The sequence below is a fragment of the Danio aesculapii genome, chromosome 10 (genome assembly GCF_903798145.1).
Source record: "Danio aesculapii chromosome 10, fDanAes4.1, whole genome shotgun sequence".
NCBI lineage: Eukaryota > Metazoa > Chordata > Actinopteri > Cypriniformes > Danionidae > Danio > Danio aesculapii.
The window spans coordinates 8,880,336-8,893,646 of NC_079444.1; the positions used below are offsets into that span (position 1 = coordinate 8,880,336).

General features: G+C 37.5%; 1 protein-coding gene across 2 annotated transcripts in view; it reads left to right on the top strand.

The window, feature by feature from the left end:
• The window catches only part of trappc13 (trafficking protein particle complex subunit 13), a 28,094-nt gene extending 14,816 nt beyond the window's left edge, over positions 1-13,278 (top strand). For both annotated transcript variants that reach the window (XM_056466147.1, XM_056466149.1), the window contains 4 exons: positions 2,487-2,688; positions 6,920-7,020; positions 7,090-7,237; positions 12,989-13,278. In XM_056466147.1, coding sequence (XP_056322122.1) covers positions 2,487-2,688; positions 6,920-7,020; positions 7,090-7,237; positions 12,989-13,096 — 559 coding nt within the window. In that variant the 3' untranslated portion in view covers positions 13,097-13,278. The remainder of the gene's footprint in view (positions 1-2,486; positions 2,689-6,919; positions 7,021-7,089; positions 7,238-12,988) is intronic.
• The last annotated feature ends 33 nt before the right edge of the window (positions 13,279-13,311 follow it).

Sequence of the window (13,311 nt, forward strand, 5' to 3'; positions counted from 1 at the left end):
ACCGTTTACTCACTGCATCTAAGCAGGGGTGCGTTTCCCAAAATCATCTTTAGCCAACTAAAGTTGCGTTGTTACAAACATAGTTTGTTGATTTGGTGTTTCCCAAATCTTTCATTCCAACGAACATTTGCAAAAACTGCATCGCAAACTTGCGCACTTGCAACTACACCTCTGGAGCTGTAGTTAGAAACATAGTTCCTGGCTTTGCTGTATTCCCACTTATCCCCCCTATGCCCTATTCATTTAGAACATTCTGACATTTAAACTTGAAATGGTTAAAAATAAAAAGGCTAAGTCATCACTCTTAGGTGTAATTTGCTTTCAAATTATTTTACAGTTCATTTTTAGCTATCTTAATGTTTACAATTACGCTCCCTTTGCAGTGCACTTTGATCAGTCTCGTGACGAAAGCTATAGGTGACCTATTATTTAAAGCAGAATTTACGTTACATCTCCAAAGCTTGTGAAAACAAAAAACATAGCATACATTAATGTTTTTAATTTATTGTTGGTTATTTATTAAGTATCTGTACTGTATATGACATGGGCCTGTTGGTTAGAACATTTCTGCCGTGGTTTGCATGTGTCAAATTGTAAGACTTAAGTAGACTTTAACTAAAAGTTAAACTTTAAGACTAAAAGTAGACTTTAAAAAAATAATAATAATAAATAAACAATATCATACTTAATAATAATAATAATCATCATCATCATCATCAATATTATTAATATTATTATTAAAGTATGATTTTTTTTCATTTCCTAATAAATATTAAATTTCATTTCTTAATAAATAGCCTCATTATTTATTTATTTATTGATTTATGATTTATAAATGATATTAGAATACGTATTAGCTTTTGTAAGTGATTTTATGTTTCAGAATAGAATGTGTATTGTTCTCCATAATATTTGTAAAGGAAACACAGGCCCTATTTGTGCCATTTACATATATTTCAATTGATATGGAAAATGAGTGCATGTTTTTACCAATACTAATATTGGATTTTTTTAAATGCGTGTGCATGGAAAACAATATAATCTGTACAAAGAAATGATGGGGTTCTTCTCTAAAGAATTTGTTACTCCACCCCGTTTAGAGCATCATTGTGGGCATTTTAAGTTCTAACTAACACGGTTCAAACAATGGATCTGCGAGAGAGAAACTACGGGTTTTGGGAAACACTCGTCACTACATCGTTCTTTTTCCAACTGATGCATCGCACTTTGATAGTTTGGCTGCGAGTTACGTCATTGTTGGGGAAACGCACCCCTGAATTAGAGACCACAAGGAAAAACTAGGTTGCTGTTTGAAGTGGTGTTAGTAAGGCCAGCAGGGGGCGCAGAAGTCCTAATGCCCAAGTAAAAGTGAAGGGGACACTATACTGTCAGTAGGCGCTGTCTTTTGGATGAGATGTTAAACCGAGGTCCTGACTCTCTGTGGTCATTAAAAATCCCATGGCACTTCTCGTCAAGAGTAGGGGTGTAACCCCGGTGTCCTGGCCAAATCCCTCCATTGGCCCTGACCCATCATGGCCTCCCAATTATCACCATCCACCGAGTTGGCTCTATCACTGTTTCTCCACTCCACCTATAGCTGGTGTGTGGTGAGTGCACTGAGTGCAATTGTCCTGTGACTTTCGTCGCATCATCCAAGTGGATGCTACACACTGGTGGTGCTGTGGAGAGACCCCTCTCATGATTGTGAAGCGCTTTGGGTGTATGGCCATACACTGTAAATGTGCTGTATAAATACACGCATAACATTACATTTAACACATAGTGATGAACATCATTATTGTTATTAGTATTAACTAAAGTAGGATAACAGAAATGTATATGATTGGTTAGGATGCTCAGCAATCTAATGTAAAGGTAATGCTGCAAATTTGGTAATGCAAAAAACAGTGCTCAGAAAATAAACTTTTGAAATCCAGCCTGAAATAGGAAAGAAATTCCAACTATTTTAATAACTGAAGACATGATGAGATTGTTTACAGACGATGTTGTATTGGACACATGAGACGCAAACATAAGCGTTTACTCAAAGGAGAAGAACCCCCCAAAAAGTCAATATTGCAACAGAAACCAAACTGTTAAACACATTCTTGTGGAATGCCCTAGTTTAAATGAAATATTTTAAAATGTGAATCCTTCCAAAGTTGTACAATATTTATCAAAAGTAAACCTTTAGATTTAGTTTTAGATTTATCCTGTAGGTGATGATGATGATGATGATGATTATTATTATTATTATTATTATTATTATTATTATTATTAATGTATTTTATCTTATATATGATTTATTGATGTTGATGCATCATTTGAATATTTTTATAATTATAGAAAAGTGATATTTATAAAATGTTGTAAACTTGATCTGTTTTTTTTTTTGCCATGACGTAGCCAGAAAAGCTGATAAGGCAATAAACTCTCTCTCTCTCTCTGCCATTACGCTTAGTATGTGCTTTTTAAATATATTTCAGCGGCGAGTCAACGTTTGGGAAGATGTCGTATCTGCAGCCCTTGGACACGAGGCAATATTTGTACTGTTTGAAGCCCAAGCCAGAGTTTGCAGAGAAGGCCGGGGTCATCAAAGGAGTCACGGTCATCGGCAAACTAGACATTGTATGGAAAACCAACCTTGGGGAGAGAGGACGTCTGCAGACCAGTCAACTGCAGAGAATGGTACAGTGGATTTAGCATAGATTAATCAAACTGTCCATAATCAAAAAAGAATAAAGATTTGCTTGCATTTATTATTTGCAATCAAACTAATTATTTCATCACATGAATCAGAAAAAGCTTAATATACTCAACCTTTAAACCCTAACTGTTCCCAGATGTCATTCACTAGCTTCCTCCTTAATGATTTTTTTTTAAGTTACACTCAAACATTAAACTGGTCGCATCCCACCTTTACATTGTTTTCAATATGTTGCTAAGCAAGACAAACAGATGATGGTGTGTGTGCGCGATGTGAATAAAGCAGTATATATAATTCTAAAAGAGGTAGTGTGAAACGTCCCCTTTAGTATTTGTCAATCTATAAATGTATATATTGTAGCGTATAACAATTATAAAGAATTTATACACTCACCGGCCACTTTATTAGGTACACCTTATTAGTACCGGGTTTGACCCCCTTGTCCCTTCAGAATTGCCCTAATCCAATTCAACAAGGTACTAGAAATATTCCTCAGAGATTTTGGTTCATATTGGCATTATAGCATCACGCAGTTGCTGGAGATTTGTCGGCTGCACATCCATGATGCAAATTTCCTGTTCTACCACATCCCAAAGGTGCTCTATTGGATTGAGCTCTGGTGACTGTGGAGGCCATTTGAGTGCAGTAAACTCATTGTCATGTTCAAGAAAGTAGTCTGAGATTATTCGTGCTTTGATACGTGTTATCTTGCAAGAAGTAGCCATCAGAAGATGGGTACACTGTGGTCATAAAGGGATTGACATGCTCAGCAACAATACTCAGGTAGGCTGTGGCGTTCACACAATGCTCAACTGGTACAACTGGTACCCAAAGTGTGCCAAGAAAATATTCCCCACACCATTACATCACCAGCTTGAACCGTTGATACAAAGCAGGATGGATCCATGCTTTCATAGTGTGGATGCCAAATTCTGACCCTACCATCTGAATGTTGCAGCAGAAGTCAAGACTTTCCAGACCAGGCAACGTTTTTGCAATTGTCTGTTGACCAATTTTGGTGAGCCTGTGTGAATTGTAGCCTCAGTTTTCTGTTCTTAGCTGACAGGAGTGGCACCCGGTGTGGTCTTCTGCTGCTGGTTGGACATGTTGTGTTCAGAGATGCTCTTCTGCATACCTCCGTTGTAACAAGTGGTTATCTGAGTTACTGTTGCCTTTCTTTCAGCATGAACCAGACTGGCCATTCCCCTTTGAACTCTGGCACCAACAACCATGCCACATTCAAAGTCACTTAAATCACCTTTCTTCCACATTCTGATGCTCGGTTTAAACTGCAGCAGATCATCTTGACCATGTCTACATGCCTAAATGCATTGATTAGCTGCAATGTGATTGGCTGATTAGAAATGTGCCTTAATGAGCAGTTGGACAGGTGTACCTAATAAAGAGGCCAGTGAGTGTATATGTTTTCCCCTCAAACAAGTTAAAATAATCTGTTAGTGGGGTCAGCGAAACGATCTTGATTTGAAAACTGAAACATGTTATTTTGCTGTGTTTGTAGATAATTTAGCTTTTAAGAATATCTTGCTTAATTTTTTATAATTGTGTATATAATACTCTTTTATTTATTTGTTTTTTTGCTTTTTTTATTGAAGAAAGAAAGGGAATAAAAGGGAACAAAACTAAAATCAAAGGAGTTACAACATCAAATCACAATACATTTTGGTGCATATTATTACACATTATTGCCATGGCATACTCAATCAATTATTTCCAATACTTGTTACACTTTTTTTAATCAAGCCTACCTAAACATGAGTTTCTCCATACAGTGCATTTACTTTTACAATTACTTTCTATTGGACCCTTGTAAATGGTTTCAGGTTGATCCTCCGATGAGTAATGGCTTTTCTGCTCCTTGCTAAAAGTATTTGTATTAAGTATCTTTGGCTGGAACAACTTCTGACATAGTTGAGGTATGATGCAACGAATGAATAATCCAATTCATTACAATTTCATACCAAAACGGCTGTATTTTTGTGCAGGCCCCAAAAAATGTGAAAGTGATCAGCTGTTGAAGTTCTACATCGTCTCCAAGAGCCCAGACTTAAGCCCAGACAAAAAAAAAATACCTTATTAAATTTTTCCATCCAAACTTTTGGGATTGTAGCTTTGCATGTGTGACGCACATGTCTGTCTAGTCTTCACTTATTGGTCATAAGTTTTTGACACCGTTATAATGGCCTCATGACACCCATGATTATGACATATTTATAAGTTATTTAGTCAGTAAGACAAAGACACTAGCAGATTTTGTTGTCTTGGTTATATTTTAAGTTGTCGTGACCAAGACAAAAATGGGTTATTATGATGTATCATCAAGATTTCATGACAAAGACATCCAAAACACTGTTAAATGACGTAATTGCGCGAATGAAATATGTTGCCGTAAGCATGCGTGAAATCTCTCAAATCTATGATTCAATCCATGTTTCATGTCAGGATTATAAAGGTATCATGACAGTCTTATGATCACCTGATATATCAGTATACACTCACCGGCCACTTTATTATTTACACCTTACTAGTACCGGGTTGGAACCCCTTTTGCCATCAGAGCTGCCTTAATCTTTCATGGCATAGATTCAACAAGGTACTGGAAATATTCCTCAGAGATTTTGGTCCATATTGGCATGATAGCATCACGCAGTTGCTGCAGATTTGTCGGCTGCACATCCATGATGCGAGTCTCCCGTTGCACCGCAACCCATTGGTGCTCTATTGGATTGAGAACTGGTGACTGTGGAGGCCATTTGAGTGCAGTCTGAGATGATTCACGCTTTATGATATGGCACGTTATCCTGCTGGAAGTAACCATCAGAAGATGGGTACACTGTGGTCATAAAGGGATGGACATGCTCAGCAACAATACTTAGGTAGGCTGTGGCATTGACACGATGCTCAATTGGTACTAATGAGACCAAAGTGTGCCAAGAAAATATCCCCCACACCATTACACCACCAGCCTAAACCGTTGATACAAGGCAGGATGGATCCATGCTTTCATGTTGTTGATGCGATATTTTGACCCTACCATCGGAATGTTGCAGCAGAAATCGAGACTCATCAGACCAAGCAACATTTTTCCAATCTTCTATTGTTCAATTTTGGTGAGCCTGTGTGAATTGTAGCTTCAGTTTCCTGTTATTAGCTAACAGGAGTGGAACCTGGTGCGGTCTTCTGCTGCTGGTTGGACGTGTTGTGTGTTCAGAGATGCTCTTCTGCAAACCTCAGTTGTAACAAGTGGTTATTTAAGTTACTGTTGCCTTTCTATCAGCTCGAACCAGTCTGGCCATTCTCCTCTGACCTCTGTAGAGTCGGTTCTGCCGCTCACTGGATATTTTCTTTTTTCAGGCTATTCTCTGAAGACCCTAGAGGTGGTTGTGCATGAAAATCCTAGTAGATCAGCAGTTTCTGAAATACTTAGACCAGCCCGTCTGGCACCAACAACCCTGCCTTGTTCAGTCACTTATATCTCCTTTCTTACCCATTCCAATGCTCGGTTTGAACTGCTGCAGATCGTCTTGACCATGTCTACATGCCTAAATGCATTAAGTTGCTGCCATGTGATTGGCTGATTAGGAATTTGCATTAACGAGCAGTTGGACAGGTGTACCTAATGAAGTGGCTGTGGAGTGTACATGTGTACTGTGTATATTTATGTATACATGTATAAATACACACACATAAATGTATATATGTGCTACATTGTGACAAAAAGATAATAATAAACTGTTTGCGCTACTGTTTTTCATAATTTCAGAGAAAATATTTAGTATAACTAAATCTACAATCCAAAATAAGCAGGTATCTGTGAGTATCGAGACACAAATATCAGTACTCGTGCTCTGTCTTGTGTGCTGTTGGGGATGTTTTCATCCACTCTGAGGTGATTTTGAGTCTTATTTTGGTTCTGTTTTGGCCCCATTGACTTTCATTATAATGACTTTTTTTTTTTACTTTACCTCTTCCCAACAGGGAAAACCACCAACAACCAAGAATACATGATTATATGCCATCATGGCTTTCCAATGAAAAAATGTCAATATAATGGGAGTCAATGGGGAAAAAACACCCACCAACATAAGGAAAGGATAGTCAATTTGAACAAAACACAAGGGATTAAAAAATGGTGTTGGTGCATTCCTGTTTCTAGTTTGCATCCAGCACATTTGACTGATCATCTCCTTCTAGGCTCCTGGTTATGGTGACGTCAGGCTTTCTCTGGAGTTCATCCCAGACACTGTGGATCTAGAGGAGCCCTTCGACATCACCTGTAAAATCACCAACTGCAGGTAAGAGCATCGCCGTCAGTTTGGCCACTTCTAGAGGAAGTAGAATAACAGCTGTGTGTTTGTTGTCAGTGAGCGGACCATGGATCTGCTGCTGGAAATGTGTAACACTCGCTCCGTCCACTGGTGTGGGGTGTCCGGCAGACAGCTGGGCAAACTGAGCCCCAGCGCATCGCTCTCCATTCCTCTCAAACTACTGGCATCCGTTCAAGGTTTACAGGTAAGAGGAGCACAAACACACTGTCAGCAGTGTGACTGGCCTTTCACTGCACTGTCAGGGGAGCACAATTTAAAGGGACCATTCACCCTAAAATGAACATTTACGTTTACTCGCACTCAAGTGGTTGTAACCTTTTAATGATTTTTGTTTTGTTGTTAAACGCAAAACAAAAGGATAAAAAACATTGACGTCCATAGTCGGATCAAAATACTGTGGAAGTCAATGGTTGTTTTTACAGCATTCTTCACATGATCTTTCTTTGTGCTCAACAGAAGAAATGCAAACATTTTTTTGGGTGAACTATCCCTTTAAGAATGACTTTTCTATCCACACAATGTTAAAATGTAACAATTTTGGGGCCCTATCACACACCCAACGCAATAAGGCGCAAGACATGTTTGGCGTGATTTTTTTGCTATTTTCAGACCAGCGCAACTCTAATTTTCCCTTTTTCCGCCATGTTGTTTAAATAGTAAATCCATTTGCACCACTTTGTGGACTCATGGGTCGGTCATGGGTACCGGTCTAGAAAGGAGGTGTGTTAAGGCGCATTGTTGGCGTGTTGCTATTTTGAGGAACAGAAATAGACTGTGCCATTGACCAACTAAAAGCTGGTCTAAAGTCCAGCGCAGAGTGTGTTAGTTATGGATGTACAGCAATGCACAAATATCTTCACATATGAAAAAAATAAAATGTTACACTATTATTTTCTACAAAAATGTTATTATAAAAAACGTATTTAGTGAATTTACTTTGTTTTTTTGTTTTTATTTTAATGATAATTTTTTAGGGGCAACATGGTAGCGCAGTGGGTAGCACGTTTGCCTCACAGCAAGAAAGTCGCTGGTTCGAGCCTCGGCTGGGTCAGTTGGCAATTCTGTGTGGAGTTTGCATGTTCTCTCCGTGTTCATGTGGGCTGCCTCCAGGTGCTCTGGTTTCCCCCACAGTCCAGTGACATGCGGTACAGGTGAATTGGTTAAGCTAAATTGGCCGTAGTGTATGGGTGTGAATGAGAATGTGTGGATGTTTCCCAGTGATGGGTTGCGGCTGGAAGGGCATCCGCTGCATAAAACAATATGCTGGATAAGTTGGTGGTTCATTCCGTTGTGGCGACCCCGGATTAATAAAGGGACAAAGCCGGAAAAAAAAATGAATGAATGAATAATTTTTTAGGGGTTTTACTGTTATTGATAGGACAGTGGAGATTTACAGACAGGAAAGTGTAGGGAGCAGAAATAGGGGAAGGATCGGCAAAGGACCTCGAGCCCTGAATCTAACTCGGGTTGCCGCTAGCACCTGGTTGCTATATTTCGACGCAGTAACCACTTGGCCTAAATCTACAAATATTTGTTGAAATGTTTGTCATCAAAATATACTTTTCTAAAGTACCTCTGAATTAGACACACATTATTTTGAGAATTCATTTTCCTTCAGCTTAGTCCTTTTATTAATATGGGGTCGCCCCAGCGAAATGAGCCGCCAACTCATCCAGCATGTTTTGCACAGCGGATGCCCTTCCAGCCGCAACCCATGTCTGGGAAACATCTACACACACTCATACAATACGATTTTAGCCTACCCAGTTCACCAGTACTGTTTGTCATTGGACTTGTGGGGGAAACCGGAGGGAAACCCACGTGAAATGCTTACTGACTCAGCCGAGGCTCGAACCAGCGACCTTCCTGCTGTGAGGTGAACATGCTACCTACTGTGCCGTCGCGTCGCCTATTTTGAGAATAGTTAATAAAAATAAACATTGATGCAATTTAGGGGAGAGAGTTATTAGCTTTTCCAAAAATGCATAATGACATATCGTCACCTTAGAATTATAAGGTTCTATCAGACATTTTTGTCAAAATGGAGTGATTTACATATTCTTATAAAATCACAACTTATTTACATTATGTGATGTTTTTTATAACTTGTTTACATTTTAAGACTTTTTATTTATAAGGTTCTTTCTGTGCGCCAATCAGCATTTTTGATGCACGCACGAGGACCAATCAGGATCAGCTTTCTTTGTCATTTTGCCGGACTGCTCCATTGACAGCGGGAAAGACTAGAAAGACAAAATCTGAGTCGACTAAATAATGCTGCACCACAAAAAAACTGAAAAGAAACCTGAAACTGAAAAGATGTGTGTAAATGTGATGATTTAGAAGCGTTTTTTCAACATTGAGATGAAATGTTCAATTTCACATTGTTGAAAAAGAACCGAATATTAAAAAATTTAAATATTAAATGTGAAATATTTTTATTTGTGTATATATGGTAAGTAAATCATTTTTCAGTGTTTATTAAACTCTTTTGCTCATTGTCTGTTTCAAGTCTTTACATTTAATATTAAGTCTTGAAGGGCAAATACTTAATTTAATTCATGGGACATATAGTACAATAATTCATATAAAGCATAAAATTTTATAAATAATAACATATTAATTAGATAAAATTAACATCTGCACTGGACAAAATATTTAGCACAGCTTTGTATGCTTCATTTGAGCAAGAAAAAAATGTTCATCTTTAATCATTAAAAGCAAAAACGTTTCTCACTTTTCTCAAGCATCAACATCTCGTTACAACACCAAATTATATATTTTTTATTGTATTTCTTGAAACGTAATGCTTCAGTGAATGATCTGCCAGATAGAACTTTATAACTTCAAGTGGAAAGTGGAAATTTAGGGTCTCTGTTGTGTTAATGTATAAAAGAGAAATGTTACACACATATTGTTGGCTATATGGAATGCAAAAAGTTTAAAGCTCCATATCTCAAAATCATTTAGAACGCAGACAGAACCTTATAATTCCAAGGTGACGAAATGAAGCCCACATTTCTGTTGAGGACAATTTAAACAAATTGGCTTATTTGTTAATAACATATTTCTAAGTCATTCAAGTAGCTTTTTTTCCCTCAATATTCATTTCGTATCAATTGAATTCCACACACATGTATACAAATTCCACTTGTGCACCCTTTGTGCGGTGTGTGTGTGTGTGTAGTATGAATGTGTGTACATCAAAATCATGAACAAATTAATTAGTTATTTTTGTATATTTGTTGCTGGATCAAATAAAATACTATAAACATTTAGCTAAAGTATATTTTAAAGGCACACTCCACTTTTTTGACTCATTTTACAAGTCACTTCGAGTTAAACTGTTGAGTTTGATCTTTATTGAATAGATTCAGCCAATCTCTGGCTCTGACAGAAGCACTTTTAGTTTAGCATAAATCATTGAATTGGATTAGACCATTAGCATCTGTGGTAAACTTCAGAATCCAGGCCAGGAGAATTTCATAATGATTTTTTTATTGAGAACGCGTTATTTGTTCTGTAGTCAAGTCATTCAAGAAGTCCACTGAATCTGCAAGAGTCTAATTTGGACAGAGTCGTCCTGTCTGTTAAATGTTTTAGAGGGGACAGACAAAAAGCATGTAAATGAGGTAGATAGATGAAAGAACATGTCCACTGAACAGACAAGTTGCCTGCCTAAACCTGCCTAAATCTAATCAAACAAGAGTTTCTTTAGCCTGAATGGATCCACAAAGACGCCCATAGCATTTGCATTACTTTGAGATCTGCCAATGCTCAGGAAGGCAAACGGTTTAATGTTTCTCACACCTGGGCTGCTAGAGTTTTGAATGAAATGACAATTCCAAAAAACAAAGAATATAACTGTTCTGTCTGGTTCTTGAATCTGATTGGCTGATAGCCATGCGACATTCTGCTATAACAGCACTCGTACAGCCTCCTCACCTTTCTGTATTACTCCACCCACATAGAGTGACAGCAGATCAATAAACTCACTACAGTTTGACAAATATTGCTGCTGTTGGACAACATAATGTACTTTTGAGGCTTTTTTAGTAAAGAATGTAGTTGTTTAGATTGCAACTATGCAGTTTATTTATAAGGACCGTGCCTATTTTAAATATTTATAATTTCTGAGAGGCAGCGCATAGGCATCCATCAGCCTGTTATTGAGCAGAGCAAAGACGGTTGACGTTTAACATCCACAAGATGGTGACAAAGACTGCATAATAAGCCATTAGAGGAGGAAAAACTCAAACTACAACTGATCAAATCATTATAAAACTCGTCAGTGACTTTCTAAGTCGATCTGTCTGTTTTGTATGTTGTAGTGCTGTATTTATATCATATAATTGTAGTGTGCTGAGTGTGAGGTGAGCATCATATATCAGGAATGTGTGGTTTTTGTGTTTGTATAACCATGAGTTTTTGGTTGGCCCTCTTTTTATAATTAGTCTCCTGTTTTCATTACTGCAGACTAGTTCAGTTAAAATAAAGAAAGAAGAAACGCCGCATGTGTTTAGCGTCTTTCCTTATTACAAACACAACAGTAATCTGGTAGTGTCTGCGCTTGTTCGGGGTTAATTATTGTGAAATCTCAATCGCAACAGAGAAATACTGGGAAATCTCTGTAGACTGATGGCATTTCACGCCGTTCAGCCTTATCATCTTAAAATGTGAGCAAAATCACCTATTTTGTCATCACTTTAGACATTACACTAGAGAATCATTCAAATACTAGATGTTGATGAATTGGTAAATTTCTGCTTTTCTGATGGCAGTTGCAGATGTGAGGAAATGGCGAAAGAAAGTAGTTCCTAATATATAAGGGTTTTTAGACTCTCCGTGTTTGATTTTCTATATACACTATTCTGCTGTTGAACTGTTGTATAAACGAATATATCACACAAGTAGCAGTGTGATATGGCTGTATACCCTCACTGGAGGGACACTAAAGGGTGTCACACACAGTGTGCGACCCCCTTCAAGCACTCGGCCTGTGGCCTCGTGTCAAGGCACACCTCCCAACAGTGCCGATACAGTCATATCGCACTGCTACCCATGTGATATTGCTCATATATATCACTCCTAATTTGAAACTAGATTATATAAATGTATATTGTCACACATCTCACTCAAATTCAAACATTTCCCATTTAAAGCTTGACACTTCTTTAGTTAAATATATAAAACACTTTTAGCTTAGCATAAATCATTGAATTGGATTATACCTTTAGCATCTCACTCGAACTCTCTTTAAAGCTTGACTCTTCTGTAGTTAAATATATAAAATAATTTAAAATAGCAACTTCTCATCGCCTGTCATTTTTGGTACATGATAAAACTACAGAGAGAGATGCTAATGGTCTAATCTGATTCAATTATTTATGCTAAGCTAAGCTAAAAGTGCTCCCACCAGACCCGTAGATTGGCTGAATGGATTCAAAAATGATAAAACTCAACTGTTAACTCATTTGACTTGTAAAATGAGCCTACATCCAAAAAATGGGATGTTCAAGTCTTAAATATTTTAATTCTTAAGCTAAAATGTAGCGTATTGTGTATGTTTTCTTTTTTAATCCATTCAGCCGATCTCCGTATCTGGCTGGAGTACTTTTATCTTAGCTTAGCATAAATCATTGAATTGGATTACACTATTAGCATCTCACTTAAATTCTATTTAAAGCTTATTCTGTAGCTACATTTAAAAAATAATGCAAATAGTCTAATCCGATTCAATGATTTATGCTAAGCTAAGCTAAAAGTGCCCCCATCAGACCCAGAGATCGGCTGAATGAATAAAAAATGAGAAAGCTCAACTATTAACTTCTTTAACTTGTAAAATGAGTTCCTTTAAGTCTTAAATGTTTTGATGTGAAAGCTAAAATGTAGCATATTGAGTATGTAATTCTCTTCATTTCTGTGTTTGATTTAGAGCATATCCGGCCTGAGGCTCACAGATACCTTCCTGAAAAGAACGTATGAATATGACGACATTGCCCAGGTCTGTGTGGTGTGTCCTTACACCAGTCCAGAGTGTTGAACACAATCCCTGTCATATTTTACACTGTCTGTTTCAATGGACCAAACCCCCATCAGTCCTGCGTCTATTAATAGAACACCTTCTGCTCTTTACCTTAAGCTTGATGTTTTAAATGATCGTTTTTTAAGCCCTTAATGCTTTTATCTGTCTATCAATGTAAATAAAAGTACATTTAAATGAAAGACGTTTAAGCATTTTATTTAAAGCAAGAAGTG